Consider the following 17,472-nt stretch of genomic DNA (forward strand, 5'->3'; position numbering starts at 1 on the left):
AATACAAATATGCAATAAAATGTTCATGAATATACAAATATTAGCATGTACTTACAATGTAAACAGCATTATCAAAAGGAGTTTAAAGTGTTTACAGTGCGGTGCAGTGACAAAGTAATAGGTAGAGGCAGGTGGTATAGGTACCAAACTGAACTTGGTTATGGTATCACCATCAGGGAGGTGCTCTTACTCATCAATTTCCCCTGTCTTCAGGAGATGACATTTACCTAAAGATTACACATAACAAATTAAATGTAGAGCAACACACACAAAATGCTGAAGGAACTCAGCAGGTCAGACAACATCTATGGAAATGAATACACATTGATGTTTCAACAGAACCGGAAAGTAAGGGAACATGCCAGAATAAAAAAGGTGGGTGGAGGGGAAGGAGGCCAAGCTAGAAGGTAATAGGTGAAGCCAGGTGGGTGAGAAAGTAAAGGGTTGGGGCTGGAGAAGAAGGAATCTGATAGAAGAGCAGTGAGTCATAAAGAGGAGTTCTGCAGATGCTGGAAATCCAGATCAACACACACAAAATGCTGGAGGAACTCAGCAGGTCAGACAGCATTTATGGAAATGAGTAAACAGTCAACAGTTTGGGCCAAGAGATATTCTGTTCGCCACTCTGGCCTCTTACCACTTCTCACCTGCCTATCACCTCCCCCTGTGGCCCCTCTTCCTTTCCTTTTTCCTATGGTCCAATCTCCTCTCCTATCAGATTCCTTCCTCTCCAGGCCTTTACCTTTCTTACCCACCTGGCTTCACCTATCACCTTCTAGCTATCCTCCTTTCCACTCCCCCCCACCTTTTTAGTTTGGCATCTTCCCCCTTCCTTTCCAGTGCTGAAGAAGGGTCTCAGCTGAGAAGTTGACTGTTTATTCATTTCCATAGGTACTGCCTGACCTGTTGAGTTCCTCCAGCATTTGGTTAATAGGAGAGCAGAGTGGATAATGGGAACAAGGGAAGGAGGAGAGGCACCTTGGGGATGTGATAAGCAGGTGAGCAGATGAGCTAAGAGGCCAGAGTGGGAAGGGGGAGGGAAAAATGAATATGTTTGGATGTAAAATTTCTAGATTTAAATGTTTTTGCATTATTAATAGAATTAATAAGTACTCACCCACTAAAGAAACAGATATTTCACTGGATGTTAAGAAGGATGGTAACTCTTGCTGCTCTTTAAACTTTGTGTAAGACAGACTCCCCAACTTCATATCAAACATTACACGCAGCCTCGTTGCATTTTGCAACTGTCAAAATAATAGATGAATAAAATCAGGTTGAATGTAAAGTGCAAGTTCAGCAGGACCAGTTCCAGTGACAATCAACAATGTGATTGTTTTCGTATGATCCAATACATCCAGTATGGTGGTGGGGAAGACAAATGTTATGTTAGCATTTATTTTGAGAGAATTAGAAAATAAAAGCATGGATGTAATGCTAAGGCTTTATATGGCTTGGTCTGACTGCATGAAGTATTGTAAGCAGTTTTGGGCTCCTTATCTAAGAAACAATGTGCTGGCATTGGGGAGGTCCACAGGATGTTCATGCGAATGATCCTGGGAATGAAAGAGTTAACTTATGAGCAGCGTTTGATAGCTCTGTGCCTGTATTCACTGGAGTTTGGAAGAAAGAGGAGGGATCTCATTGAACCCAGAGGGCGAGGGTTAGAAGGAGGATAATGGGATGGGTGGTAGGACTAGCTGGAATGCTCTTGTAAGAATCATTTAAGGCCTGATGTGCCAAAAGGTCTCCTGCTGTGCTAGAAACATACTGACGGGCTGGATGTCCTCCTTGTGTTATTTTATGGATTCAGTTGTCACTCACCTTCACAGCTCATGTTTCAGAGCACTGTGAACAACAAAGAACCTTGGTCCCTTCCAGTAAGGAATTAAGAGAAGTCCATGGGGAACTAAACGGAGATACGTATTCTCAGCATCACTCACCTGAAATGTTACTGTTCTTTTTTGATTTGCAAGAACATATCCCGTATCCAGTAGTTTCTCCACAGAGCAAGAAACTACTGGGTCTATACCAAATCCAGTCAGGATCAGGGAGCAGCTGGCTTTCGCTGTGATAATTTCCATCGATTCATAGAACTGTGAACAGACGATGGAGCATGGTAACTAGAAACTGTGATATGTTAGTGACAGGAGATAATTCGTTCTATAACTATGCAGAAATGCTGAATTTCATATTATAATGAAAGGACATCTAAAAGTAGAAAATTGCAAAAAGTGCTTATATTCACTCAGTAACTCATCAAAAATCCACCCAACCTATAGACCCTCCTTATAGATGTGAGTTACATTATATGCCAAAGTCAACAACATCAACAAAATGTTGAGAGAGCTCAGCAGTCAGGCAGAGCTGACGTTTTGGGCTGAGACTCTTCAACAGGGCATGAAGAATTCCAGCGTCTGCAGAATCTCTTGCATTTGTAAATAACATAATTGTCTTTATCTTCAGACCATTATTACTGCAGCTACTGTCTCCTATCAGCTTCTTTATTTCTTCTTCTTAAGTCCCATCACCCCTACAGGGGCATAGGCCACAGACAGCAGCTTGCCAGAGCCTCTGTCCTGGGCTGATGGTTGATTGGCCCTGTGGCTTCTGCCTTCACCACATAACTGCATACATATTCTCATTGAAGAGCCAACCTCTCTCAGGGGGTGAGGTCTTTGGAGCTTCTGTTGGCGTTTTTGCAGTTATGGGTTTTTATGGGATAGATTTACTAGCCCCATGCCCAACTCTCCTCCTTTCACAGTCGGGCTTGAAACCATCTATGGTGGAGTTGGCTCCTTTACTACAGGATGGTAATAGAGTCAGAGAGTCATAAGGACAGACACAGGCCCTTCAGCCCAACTGTCCAAGTTGCATGCCATCTTGGACAATGTCTCCCATCCACTCCATAATGTACTGGTTAGGCACAGGAGTGCATTCAGTCAGAGGCTCATTCTACCGAGATACAACACTGAGCGTCATAGGAAGTCATTCCTGCCTGTGGCCATCAAACTTTACAACTCCTCCCTCGGAGTATCAGACACACTGAGCCAATAGGATGGTCCAGGACTTATTTCCACTTGGCATAATTTACCTATTATTATTTACTATTTAATTATTTATGGTTTTATATTGCTATATTACCAAAACTATTCTTGGTTGGTGCGACTGTAATGAAACCCAATTTCCCTCGGGATCAATAAAGTATGTCTGTCTGTCTGTCCATGCCGACCAAGACTCCTATTTGAGTTAGTCCCATATATTTGGGACTATCCTAGTCCCAAATCATTATCCTAGTGACAAAACCTTGGTGGTGGCAGAGTATTCATTAGGCTCACAGCCTGAAAGAATAAGCGGTTACCTAGACTAGCGGTCCGCGTGTCATGATGTATGCAATGGAACCCAAGTGCAGAAGAAAGGCACACTCCAATTTAGAGGCAATGACCATATATTTGAGTTTGGCCCATATATCACTAAAGCACCTTTCCCATCCACGTAGCTGGAGATTTCATAGCTTCAAGGTGAGTTGGTGGGTACCATTACTGGTGACACAAGGAAGGGCCTGTACTCCCTACAATTGATGTGCCTGCCTCACTCTACTCATCTCAATGACAGTTGGTTGGAATTTTCACAGCATATAGAAACTGCTTTTTTCCTGAGTTAGTTTTTCAGATAAAACACAGTATGCACAGGTCTTTAGTACTTGGCCAGATACCTCATCTGGGTTGGATGCTTTTCGGGGGTTCACCCTCCTGAAGGCTGCTTATATGTCGGCTTCAGAAACTGATATCACAAGATGTGGGAGCTGGTGATGGTTCCTCTGTGTTTTGACGGTCAAAGTGAGCAGATAAGGCACTGAGCTCATCTGAAAGCAAAGCCCTGCTGTCTCAATGTCGCAGGATTTAACTTTGTAAGAGGTGATAGCATTCAAGCCCTGCCACAACTGTCAAGCATTCTTCAGTGATTCACATTTGCTCTGGAATTTCCACTTTGCACCTGAGATGGCTTTCTGGAAATCGTAGCTGGACCTTTTTGCATTTTACTTGGTCACCAGACCTGAATTTCACTGATCTGGACCTCAGCAGATTGAAGATTTCATGGTTCATGTAGGGCGTCTGGTTGGGTAAGACCCTGAACGATACTATGGGGACAGACTCATGCACGACTATTTTTATACTGTCCATGACAAACCATGGTGTATTGGTTCAAATCCTCTAATGAATCCTTGAACAAGGCCCAGTTCACTGACTCGAAGCAATCCTGTAGCCACTCCTCTGCCTCTCGTGACCACCCCTCTTCGTTATCTTACCCTTACACCTACAGCTTTGCTCTTTAGCCTCTGCTTGAAATGTGGTCCAGGCATGGGATAGTAGGCATACCTAATCATAGTGTAACAGTGATTGAGTGCATTGGGATCCCTGGTGCTGCAGGTGATATGTTGCTTCTTCCCCTCCACTATCAGATTTCTGAATGGACAATGAACACATGAACACTACTTCACTATTTTTTTCTCTCTTTTTGCACAAGTTAAAGTTTATTGTCATCTGACTATATACAACCAGATGAAACAATATTCCTCTGGACCACAGTGCACTTAAAGGACCACAGTGCACTTAAAGAACATACATCACACACAGCACATAAAACAAAATATTACCTCTAATAAGGTAATAAAATATAATGCAAAGTGATGGAGTGTGCGGCACAGGTAAACTGTAATTAGCTCATTATCCTAGTGACAAAACCTTGGTGGTGGCAGAGTATTCATTAGGCTCACAGCCTGAAAGAATAAGCGGTTACCTAGACTAGCGGTCCGCGTGTCATGATGTATGCAATGGAACCCAAGTGCAGAAGAAAGGCACACTCCAATTTAGAGGCAATGACCAGAGTTTATTCACAAGTATTCCAACAGAACATAAGTGGCCTGGCCAAATGAAACCGCAAGATGCAACATTCTTAAAACTAGGAACCCTTGTGATTAGTGTTAATCGAGCATTTTTCTTAAATAATACAAGTAACATAGAGTCTGTGAGCCTTTCAAAATAAACTTAACAAGTTTAAACAGAAAGCATCAGGATACAGCATTACAAAGAGCACGTCGCTTGAGGAAACAATTAATGACTCTTGTTAAGCACCAATGAACCAGTTCAGATGCTCTAAAAACATCAGAGCCCGATGTTTCCCAGTTCCACGCACAAGCCCAGAGAGCTTATTACAGGACCTCCTCCTACATGTCAACACCTGATGGCGCAGGGAAACCTGAAAATTTGAGAGGGACCTGGGGAACTTGAGAGGGATCTTGAGAGGGAGGCCTGGAAAACTTCAAGAGTGAAGTTGAATAAACCACAGAAACATGGAGGGCCATGAGAGACCTGGAGAACTGGTGATGCCTGGACCAGGAAAAAAGCCTGGAGACCTGGCAAGAGGCTTGACACTTGGAAAAAGCTGTCAGAATGGGAAGAACGACTTAAGACTTGGAAATACTTGAGTCCATAAGACCAGCAGAATTAGGCCATTGGCCCATCGAATCTTCTCCACCATTTCATCATGGCTGATCCATTTTTCCTTTCAGTCCCAATCTCCTTCCTTCTCCCTGTATCCCTTTATGCCCTGAACAATCAAGAATCTATTAACATCTGCTTTAAATATACATGAAGATTTGGCCTCCACAGCTGCATTTGGCAAAGAATTCCACAGATTCATGATGATGATGATGATGTCAACTCAGGCCTAAGAGGCCAGCATTGGGCATTTTCATGCTTTACAAGGTGCGGAACGAAATTCTTCACACAGGCATTTCTCAGTATTTTTCTTTATTTTACGAGGGAGAGTTGTGAGCACGACACTCAACCTGGCACAGATGGAAAGCATACTCGGGAACAGCCCGACTGGATTCGAACCCGGGAACCTCCGTTCCGGAGTCTGGCGTTGATGTCACTGTGCCACCAGCCGACCACTCTCTACAGATCCACAGATTTACCACTCTCTAACTAAAGAAATTCCTCTTCATCTCCATTTTAAAAGGACTCCACTCAATTCCTTTTTTAAAAATTTTTTTAAAATTAGTTTTTCTATACATTTTACAAATTAAAAACCCCAAATCCCAATGAGGAACATTAATACAGTGCAAAATTAAGCATACAATGACAATATGCTACAAAGGAAGAGAATTTGACAAAAAAGCACCTAAATTGAAGACAAGTAAACTTAGTATCCTCCCCAAGCCCCACAACACAAAAAAAAACAACTCCAGACCAACCACAACACAATATAGAGAGTATAAATCAGGACATTCAAACTCCCAGACTGTGAATACACTTAGCAACAGAGGATAATAATGCCTACTACCAGAAAAAAAAAGGGAGCTGAAAGCAAGGGACCGAGAAGAAAAAAAAAACCCTAGTCAAGAGGAAGGTTATGAAAATACTCGATAAAAGGTCCCCAGACCTTATGGAACTTTAGATCCGAATTAAGAACTGAATAATGCATTTTTTCGAGGTCCAAGCAGGCCATAATGTCGTTAAGCCATTGAGCATGAGTGGACGGGGCAACATCTCTCCATCTAAGGAGGATCAAATGTCTAGCCAGGAGAGAGGCAAAGGATAGTATTCGTCATTTGGTCGGACTCAGACGTAAATCTGTCTCGCCCCAGAAACCAAACAAAGCAATTAAGGGGTTTGGTTCTAGGTGCTGATTCAGAATACACGATAACGTAGTGAAGACATCTTTCCAAAATTTCTCCAAGCTAGGACAGAATCAGTACATATGGATGAGAGAGGCCACGCCCCTCTTGCATTTATCACAGAGCGGACTAATGTTAGGGTATAATTGAGATAGTTTAGATTTAGACATATGGGCTCTATGAACAATCTTAAACTGTAAAAGGCAATGGCGAGCACAAAGAGAGGTTGAGTTAACCAATTTGAGAATCGAGTCCCAGCTCTTATCGGATAAGGAGGTATTTAAATCCTGCTCCCAGGCCATTTTAATTTTATCCACAGGGGCCCGTCGTAAGGCTGCTAATTTATCTTGAATAATTGATATTAAACCTTTACCTAGTGGATTAATGGAAAGAAATAAGTCCATAGCATTTTTCGCAGGCATTTCAGGAAAGTTAGGAATTAAAGGAGCAATAAAGTGTCTAATTTGGAGATATCTAAAAAAAATGAGCATTGGGCAGATTGAACTTAACAGAGAGCTGCTGAAAAGAAGTGAAGCGATTATCAATGAAAAGATCTTCAAAATGTCTAATGCCCTTCCTATACCAAACATGGAATGCTGAATCGTACGTAGTAGGTAAAAAAAAGGTGATTATGTGCGACAGGGCTGGAAACGGAAAAACCGTGGAAACCATAGCATTTCCTAAACTGAGCCCATATACGCAAAGTGTGTCTAACAAGAGGATTAGCTATTAATCTGGACAGACTACTAGGGAGTGCAGAGCCAAGAAGTGAAGAGATAGATAATTCTTTAGTGGAGCTCAACTCCATTGCCACCCAATTAGGGCACTCAGGTTGGCCGTGGAAGAAAGACCAAAAGGTAGCACAACGTATATTAGCTGCCCAATAATATAAACGAAAGTTAGGTAAAGCCATGCCACCCTCTTTTTTAGATTTTTGGAGATGGATTTTATTAATTCTAGAGCGCTTATTCTTCCACAGATATGACAAAATAATAGAGTCTAAGGAATCAAAAAAAGATTTAGGAATAAAAATTGGGATAGATTGAAATAAGTATAAAAATTTGGGGAGAACATACATTTTAACAACATTAATACGACCTACCAAAGACATAGATAGAGGTGACCATTGTACCAGACTCTGTTTTATAGTATATGAAAGATTGGCAAAGTTTTCACGAAAGAGATCTTTAAACTTCCTTGTGACTGTAATTCCAAGATAAGTAAATTGATTATGGACTACTTTAAAAGGGAGATCACGAAATGTTAGTTCTTGTGCTTCTTTATTAATTGGGAAAAGTTCACTCTTATGTAAATTAAGTTCATAGCCAGAAATCTGGCTAAACTGGTCAAGAAGTGAAAACATTAGAGGTAAGGATGTAGACGGATTTGAGAGAAAGAGTAATAAGTCATCAGCATAAAGAGAAACTTTATGCTCAACACCCCCTCTCCAAATCCCGGTCAATTCAGGACAATTTCGAAAGGTTCAAAGGTTCCATAGCCAAATCAAAGAGAAAGGGACTTAAGGGGCATCCCTGACGGGTGCCACGTTTGAGATTAAATACCTGGGATTTCTGAAAATTAGTTAAAACAGAAGCAGTAGGACACAGGTACAGCAATTTGATCCAAGAGATGAAACTTTGACCGAGGTCAAACTTTTCTGAGACTGCAAAAAGGTAGTTCCACTCTATACGATCAAATGCTTTCTCCGCATCGAGGGAAATAACACATTCAGGAATCCCAGTTAGAGGTGAGTATAAAATATTAAATAAACGCCGAATGTTATAATGGAGGGAATAACGGTTTCTAATCTATGAGCCAAAACTTTAGCTAAGATCTTTACATCAACATTGAGCAAAGAAATTGGCCTATACGAGGAACACTCTGTTGGGTCTTTGCCCTTTTTTAATAGAAGAATAATAGATGCCTCATTGAAAGAGGGTGGCAATTTGCCGTAATTAAACGAGTCAGATAATACTGAAAGTAACTGAGGAGAAAGAAGTGAAGAGAATGATTTATAAAATTCTACAGGGAACCCATCAGGTCCAGGAGATTTCCCTGAGGACAGTGCAGAAATTGCAAAAGATATTTCTTCTGATGATATAGGCGCATTAAGTTTGGCTTTAAAATCAGATGAAAGTGAAGGAATATTCAGATTCTTTAAAAATTGATCAACAGAGATATTGTCATTCAAAGATTCAGAGGAATAAAGCTGAGAATAAAAATTTTTAAATGTGTCATTAATTTCTAAATGATCCAATGTAAAGTCTCCGTTCTCCTTCCGGATCTTTGTAATATGTTGTTTGGCTTTGGAACGCCTCAGCTGATTGGCTAGGAATTTACCAGACTTATCCCCATGAATGTAAAAGCGACTCTTGCTTTCGAGAAGTTGGCGTTTGACAGGTTGAGTGGACAGAAGGTTAAATTTAGTTTGGAGTTCAGCACGCTTCTTGTATAGTTCAGGGTTCTTAGTTTGAGTATATAGTTGATCCAATTCTTTAATCTGGTTAATGAGGTCTAATCGATCTGCACAGGATCTTCTGTTGAGATTTGCTGTGTAAGAGATTATTTGACCCCTCAGATATGCTTTCATGGCATCCCAGACAATCTGGGATGGCACTTCAGGTGATGTATTAGTTTTAAAATAAAAGGTTATCTGATCCTTAATAAATTTTACAAAATCATCATCTCGATAATAAAGTTGAATCAAACCACCAGTGTTTATTCCTCTGAGGGAGACCAGGAAAGTTCAGAGAGAGAGTAATTGGGGCATGGTCAGAAATCAGTATACTCTGATAGTCACAAGAGTGGGTGTGCTGCCTTTATGGCAGTTATTTAGTTTATAATATTTTCGCTTAGTAATTTGTTAGCATTTTTTAGTTAAAGTTAGGATTGTTTAAGTAAATTCATTTGTAATATATCACGGCTGCGATGACGTCACATCCGGGTTCGCCGCGTCTTGTGGGAAAATACCGGTTTGGGATAAACGCAAGGGTGGGGGTCGCTCACATGTGGTGCCACAGCGCGAGTTAAGTTTTCTCTACGCACCAAAGACACAGTGAAAGCAACGCTGTAAGTCATTAGATAATCGATATGTTGAGTTAAAATGTTAACGCCGATTCTGTTAAAAGTAACGACGGTCGATAAGGTTTATGTTTTCGTTAGTTAAAGAGTTGGGATAGTTTGTATTGAAGTGTATTTAAAGCAGTCAATAGAGCAGCTAGATTCTGACTGTATGCTGCACTTTAATGTAATGTAGTTATTGTAGTTTTACCTTTGCAAGTATTCACGATGTAAATGTGATATTTAGAAGGAAACAAACACTGTACCAATCTTGTATTGTTTTATCAACAGTTTTCACCATACGTTAATGTGAAGAGTGAACAGTAAATGGTTAATCTTACTGCGACCTTGTTTTCATTGACTCCGGTTTACCTCGACGTTTAATTCGGGTCCGTTGCACCCGAGCGAGAACGTTACAGTGGGCAAATGGAATAAGTTGGTTATCGAGTAAGAAATAGTCAATTCTAGTGAAGGTATGGTGAACATGTGAGAAAAAAGAATAATCTCTCTCAGTAGGATGAAGGAAACGCCATATATCAGAGATACCAAAATTAGAGAGAAATGATTGGATAGCTAAGGCAGATTTAGTAGGTGATCTGGTAACAGAGGACGATCGATCCAGATTAGGATCTAACCAACATTTGAAGTCACCACCCAGTATAAGAGAGTATGAGTTTAAGTCTGGTAGTGAGGAAAAAAAACTTTCAAAAAAGTTAACATTATCAAAGTTGGGGGCATACAGGTTTGCTAGTGCAACTTTAGTGTTATATAGTTTACCAGAAATAATAATAAAACGGCCATTTGTATCAGATATTTTATTATGGAGTTCAAAAGGAATATTTGAGTTAGTAAGAATGGAGACTCCCCTAGCTTTAGCGGCAAAGGATGAATGAAAATGCTGACCCACCCACTTTGACAGAAGCCGGGAGTTATCAAAACAACGAATATGAGTTTCTTGAAGGAAAGCAATGTCAGCTTTGAGTTGTTTAATATGTGAGAATACCTTCCTCCTTTTAACTGGGTGATTCAATCCCTTTACATTCCAGCTTACGAATTTGAGTGCACTAGCCATTATCAATTACTAATGCATAAAAGGCAGCAGGCATATAAAAAGTCAAGCAATACAATAGCAGTCTGGGAGCAGAAATGTAAACATAGATTCGTAAAATCAAAACATAAACATGTCCTGAGCAATAAAGAAAAACAATAAATACAGTGAGTGATGTTGGAACTGGAAAATCCACCCCACCCACACAACCCAAAACTAGACGGCTACCAAAAAAAGCAGCTAGCTCTACCAAAAAAATTAACCCACATATAACTTCCAGATCTGTGTCATTAACAGCAGTTCCATATAAATACTATAGCAAATAGTAACTAGTTTATGCACTAGAAAACATAACTACAAATTGGAACATCTTCTGCAGAAATATAAAACTTAATACAGAGAAAATTGGAAGAAAACCAAAACTAACCTACCCGCGAAAAATTATAGAAGAATAAAGTAAGAGAAAGGGAAAAAAAAGGGAGGAAGGGGAAAATTATAAGTTCAAGAAGAGTACTTATCAACCATTTACAGAGAGGAGAAAAAAAATCAGAGATTTTAAAAAAGGATGAAGAAAAAAAAGAAAATAATAAATAAAAAAAGAAAAAATAAATCAGTAATTAAACTGTGAACCAACAAACAGGGAGGCCTTCAATAAAGACTTCAAACCTCCAAAACAAGTTAGAGCCAGTTGTAGAACTCTATAGATAAAGTTATACAAGAATAAAATAGATTACACAAGTACTACTTAAACGTCCATAGGGAAACATTAAGCACAGAATGTCTATTTAAAAAAGACACACCAAATCCAGGGAGAGATTGTCAACAGCCCTTAGAGTTTCAATGAATAATGTCTGAGTAATTCAAGTAAAGTCTGAGTCCAGAAAAAGTAATTTTACTATGAGAAGTACTTATCCACCATTTTAGGAGGTCCGATCGGGTTCCGAAGATGACTGGATAGCCGGAAGACTTGCCACAAATGCTTCAGCCTCCTTCACTGACTTAAACCACTTATATTTTCCAGTATTAAGCTTGATTCGTAAATCAGCAGGAGTGCGAAGAGAGGGTTTAAAACCACGATCAAAAAGCACTTTCATTACGCCTTTAAACTCAGCGCGCATCTTTAAGGTCTGGGGTGCAAAATCTTCCACAAAGCGAATGATTGTATTTTGGAAAGTAAAAGTACCTCTGCAACGTGCCTCCATAATCAGATGGTGTTTTACCTGGTATTGATGAACGCACAAAATTACCGGTCGCGGGCGGGTGCCCAGAATTCCGGGGGGAACGTAGACCCTGTGTGCCCTTTTGAGCTCAGGCGGGTTCAGAAGCAAATCTTTTCCGAATATCTCACAGAGAAACCCGGCGAAAAACTTCACGGTTGATCCCTGTTCGGTGGCCTCTGGCAACCCAAGAATTTGAAGATTACAGCATCTGCTGCGATTTTCGAGATCCACCATTTTGGAAAGGAGTTTGTTACATTTTCCCTCTAGGCTGGAACAGAGAGTCTCCAAGTATCGAACACGACTTTCTAAATCTTCAGAAGTCGAATCGATGCGAGATAAGTGTTCAGCATGTTCGTCCACTCTATCGTTGATCCGATCCAGTTTTGCTTCCAGCTGTTTGAAAGCGGTTCTAAATTCCTTTAAAATATCATCTCAGAGTTGTTCAAGCGCAGCGCGGGTCTCAGCCGACAGAGCCGGAACTTCCTTTCTCCCGGATTTAGAACTCTTGCTAGACATTGTAAGGTAGATGTGTTCACAGGCAAGTAAAAGAAACTGAAAAAGTTCCTAACTAAGGTTTAAAAAATGGAGACATTTAGTGCAAAAATAGCGACAATAACGGAACAAAAGTTCGGAGCAGCTAAGCAATCGCCATCTTACCGGAAGTCCCCCACTCCACTCAATTCTGAGGTTGTATCTTCAGGTGTTGGACTCTCCCACCATAGGAAACATCCTCTCCACATCCACTCTATCAAGGCCTTTCACCATTTGATAGATTGCAATGAGAGTCATAAGACCATAAGGCATAGGAACAGAATTCTAGTGTTCTAGAGTCTCCCAGGGAACTACATCTACATGAAATGCATCTGGCTGCAGCTCCTTGAAGACCATGTTAGGGATCTGGAGCAGCAGCTGGATGACCTTCGGCTTGTACAGAGTGAGGAGATAATCAATCTGATTTACTGGGAAGTAGTCATCCTGAAGCTGCAGGAGGCAAGTAGCTGGGTGACTGTCAGGAGGAATGGAAATGCAATTAGGCAATTAGCACAGAGCACCCCTGTGACCATTTGTCTCAAACATAAGGAGACCACTTTGGATACTGTTGTAGATGACCTTCCGGGAGAATGCCATGGAGACCGGGTTACTGGCATTGAGTATAGGTCCGTGGTGCAGAAGGGAAAGAGGGAGAAGAGGCAAGTGGTAGTGATAGGGGACTCAATAGTCAGGGGAACAGACAGGAGATTCTGTGGACATGAATGGGACACCTGAATGGTATGTTGCCTCCCAGATGCCAGGGTCAGGGACGTCTTGGATCATGTCCACAACAGTTTTGAGAGGGATGGAGAGCAGCCAGATGTCTTGATACATATCGGTACCAATGACATAGGAAGGAAAAGCAAGGAGGTCCTGAGAAGAGAATTTAGAGAGTAAGGTAGAAAGCTGAGAAGCAGGACCTCCCAGTAGTAACTGCTGGATTGCTGCTTGTGCCAAGTACCAGTGAGGATAGAAACAGGATGATTTGGCAGGTTAATGCGTGACTGAGAACCTGGTGCAGAGGGGCAGGGCTTCAGGTCTTGGGTCATTGGGATTTCTTCTGGGGGATATACGACCTGTTCAAAAGTTACGGGTTACACCTGAGCTCGAGGGGAAGCAATATTCACATGGGCAGGTTAGTTAGAGCTGTTGGGGAGGGTTTAGGCTAATTTGGTAGGGGTGTGGGAACTGTTGTGAAGGGACGTAGGATAGTACAGATGGTAAAACAGCAAAGATAGCGTGCAATCAAACTATCAGGAAGGACAGGCAGATGACAGGACAAAATTGCAGCTAGCAGGATGAGTATCAGTGCACCAGAGATGTAGAACCAAAAATGGTAGCAAATGTAGCACTCAAAGTGTTATATCTCAATATACTTATAAGTGTGGATAACCTTGTTGCACTTTTACAGATTGCCAGGTATGATGTTGTGGCCATCACTGAATTGTGGCTTAAGTATGGTTAGTGATAGGGGACTCAATAGTTAGGGGTGGTGAATGTCCGAGGTTACATATTGTATCGGAGGGATAGGAAGGTCAGCAGAGGGATTGGTGTGGCTCTGCTGGTAAAGAATGGCACCAAATCAGTAGAAAGATGTGACATAGGATTGGAAGATATTGAATCCTTGTGGATTGAGTTCAGAAACTGCAAGGGTAAAAGAATGCAGTTGGCAGTTATATACAAGCCTCCCAAAAGTAGCTGGCATGTGGACCACAGATTACAATAGGAAATTGAAAAGCCGTGTCAAAAGGGCAATGCTATGATAGTCACGGGAGATTTGAACATGCAGGTCAATTGGGAAAATCAGGTTGGAAATGGATCCCAAGAGAGTGAGTTTGTTGAATGCCGACAAGAAGGCTTTTTAGAGCAGTTTGTTATTGAGCCTGCTAGAGGATCAGCTATATTGGATTGGGTGTTATGTAATGAATCAGAGGTGATTAAGGAGCTTAAGGTAAAAGAACACTTCGGAGGCAGTGATCACAATATATAATTGAGATCATTTTGAAATTTGATAGGGATATAAGTTGTATTTCAGTGGAGTAAAGGAAATTACAGTGGTATGAGAGAGGAGTTGGCCAAAGTAACTTGGAAGAAGATGCTGGCGGGGGTGACAGCAAAGCAGCAATGGCATGTGTTTCTGGGGAAAGTGGGGAAGGTGCAGGATAGACTTATTCTAAAAATGAAGAAATACTCAAATGGCAAAATAGTACAACTGCGGCTGACAAGGGAAGTCAAAGCTAAAGTAAAAGCAAAAGAGAAGGCATACAACAAAACAAATATTAGTGGGAAGACAGAGGACTGGAAAGCTTTTAAAACCCTACAGCCCTACAGCAACTAAAAAAATCATTTGGAGGGAAAAGATGAAATACGAAAGCAAGCTAGCAAACAATCTCAAAGTGGATAGTAAAAGCTTTTTCAAGTATGTAAAAAAAAGAGAGCTGAGAGTGGATATAGGACTGCTAGAAAATGTGAACAGAGTAAAAATAATGGGGGCAAGGAGATGGCAGATGAATGAAATGAGTATTTTGCTTCAGTCTTCAATGTGGAAGACATTAGCAGTGTGCCAGATTGTTGAAGAATATGAGGGAAGAGAAGTGAGTGCAGTTACAATTACAAAGGAGAAGGTGTTCATTAAGCTGAAAGACCTAAAAGTACATAAGTCACCCGGGCCAGATGAACTATACTTAGTGTTCTGAAAGAGGTAGCAGTAGAGATTGTGGAGACATTAGTAACGAACCTTTAAAAATCATTGGACTCTGGCAAAGTGCCATAGGACTGGAAAATTGCAAATGTCACTCCATTCTTTCAGAAAGGAGGAAGGCAGCAGAAAGGAAATTATAGACCAGTTAATATGACCTCAGTGGTTGGGAAGATGTTGGAATCAATTGTTGAGGAAGTGGTTATGGAGTACTTCGAGTCACAGGGCAGGATAAGACAAAGTCAGCATGGTTTCCTCAAGGGAAAATCTTGCCTGACCAATCTGTTGGAATTCTTTGAGGACATTACAAGTAGGATAGATAAAGGGGATGCAGTGAATGTGGATTTTCAGAAGGACTTCGACCAGGTGCGACACACGAGGCTGCTTACCAAGTTAAGAGCCCATGGTATTACAGGAAAGTTACTAACATGGTTAGAGCACTGGCTAATTGGTAGAAGGCAGCAAATGGGAATAAAAGGATCTTTTTCTGGTTGGCTGCTAGTGACTAGTGGTGTTCCACAGGGGTCGGTGTTGGGACCACTTCTACTTATGCTGTATATCAATAATTTAGATGATGGAATAGATGGCTTTGGAAAGAAGTTTGTTAGATTTTTCCTCTAAGCTAGAACAGAGAGTCTCCAAGTATCGAACCCGACTTTCTAAAGCTTCAGAAGTCGAATCGATGCGAGATAAGCGTTCAGCATGTTTGTCCACTTTATCGTTGATCCGATCCAGTTCCTCTTCTAACTGTTTGAAAGCGGTTTTAAGTTCCTTTAAGATTTCGTCTCGGAGATTTTTAAGCGCCTCCATTGTCACGTCCGACGAGGTCATAGTTTCTTTTCTCCTGGATTTAGAACTCTTGCTAGACATTGTAGGTTAGATATATTCACAGGCAAGTAAGAGATACCGAAATAATTCCTAACTAAGCTTTAAAAAATGGAGACATTTAGTGCAAAGGTAGCGACAGTAACGGAACAAAAGTTCGGAGCAGCTAAGCAATCGCCATCTTACCGGAAGTCCCGGAATAGATGGCTTTGTCGCCAAGATTGCAGATGACACAAAGATTTGTGGAGGGACAGGTAGTGTTGAGGAAACAGATAGGCTGCAGTAAGACTTAGATTAGGAGAAAGGACAAGAAAGTGGCAAATGAAATTCAATGTTGGAAAATGCATGGTCATGTACTTTGGAAGTAGAAATAAATGTGCAGACTATTTTCTAGATGGGGAGAAAATTCAAAAATCTGAGATGCAAAGGAACCTGGGAGTCCTTGTATAGAATATCCTAAAGGTTAACTTGGTGGTGAGGAAGGCAAATGAAATGTTAGCATTCATTTCAAGAGGTTTAGAATACCAGAACATGGATGTGATGCTGAAGCTTTACAAGGCACTGGTGAAGCCTAACCTTAAGTATTGTGGGCAGTTTTGGGCTCCTCATCTAAGAAACAATGTGCTGGCTTTGGGAAGGGTTCAGAGAAGGTTCATAAGGATGATTCTGGGAATGAAAGTGTTATCATACGAGGAACTTTTGATTGCTCTGGATCTGTACTTGCTGGAATTTATAAGGATGAGGGGGGATCTTGTTGAAATCTTTCAAATGTTGAAAGGCCTAGACAGAATAGATAAAAGGATGTTCCCCATGATGGAGAGTCCAGGACAAGAGGGCACAGAGATGCAGACAACTCCCCACACATGAGGCTGCTTAACAAGTTATGGGCCCATAATATTACAGGAAAGATTCTAACATAGATAAAGCAGTGGCTGATTGGCAGGAGGCAAAGAGTGAGAATAAAGGGAACCTTTCTGGTTTGTTCCCGGTGACTAGTGGTGTTCCATAGGTGTCTGTGTTGGAATTGATTCTTTTTATGTTGTATGTCAATAATTTGGATGCTGGAATTGATAGCTTCGTTGGAAAGTTGGCAGATGAGATGAAGATAGTGGAGGGGTGGGTAACTTTGAGAAAGTAGAGAGGCTACATAAAGACTAAGGACAACGGGCAAAGACATGGTGGATGGAATACAGTGTGGGGAAGTGTATAGTCATGCACTTTGGTAGAAGAAATGAAAGTGTTGACTGTTTTCTAAATGGAGAGAAAATACAAAAAACTGAAGCACATAAGGGACTTGGGAGTGCTTGTTCAGGATTCTCTAAAGGTTAAATTGCAGGTTGAGTCTGTGGTGAGGAAGGCAACTGCTATGTTAGCATTCATTTTGAGAGCCCTAGAATATAAAAGCAAG

At 41.0% G+C, this 17,472-nt stretch overlaps 1 protein-coding gene across 8 annotated transcripts in view; it reads right to left on the minus strand.

Annotated features, from left to right (window-relative positions):
• cfap74 (cilia and flagella associated protein 74) overlaps positions 1–17,472 on the minus strand; it is a 461,786-nt gene that overhangs the window by 30,359 nt on the left and 413,955 nt on the right. For 5 of the 8 annotated variants that reach the window (XM_073032445.1, XM_073032443.1, XM_073032444.1 and 2 more), the window contains 2 exons: positions 1,944–2,096; positions 1,118–1,247 (listed from right to left, as the gene is read on the minus strand). In XM_073032445.1, the coding sequence (XP_072888546.1) occupies positions 1,118–1,247; positions 1,944–2,096 (283 nt within the window). Of the gene's footprint in view, positions 1–55; positions 228–1,117; positions 1,248–1,943; positions 2,097–4,631; positions 6,040–17,472 lie in introns of those variants that run through there. The other 3 variants (XR_012096719.1, XR_012096720.1, XM_073032447.1) reach the window with 3 other exon arrangements.

Source organism: Hemitrygon akajei, chromosome 29, assembly GCF_048418815.1.
Source record: "Hemitrygon akajei chromosome 29, sHemAka1.3, whole genome shotgun sequence".
Classification (NCBI taxonomy): Eukaryota; Metazoa; Chordata; class Chondrichthyes; order Myliobatiformes; family Dasyatidae; genus Hemitrygon; species Hemitrygon akajei.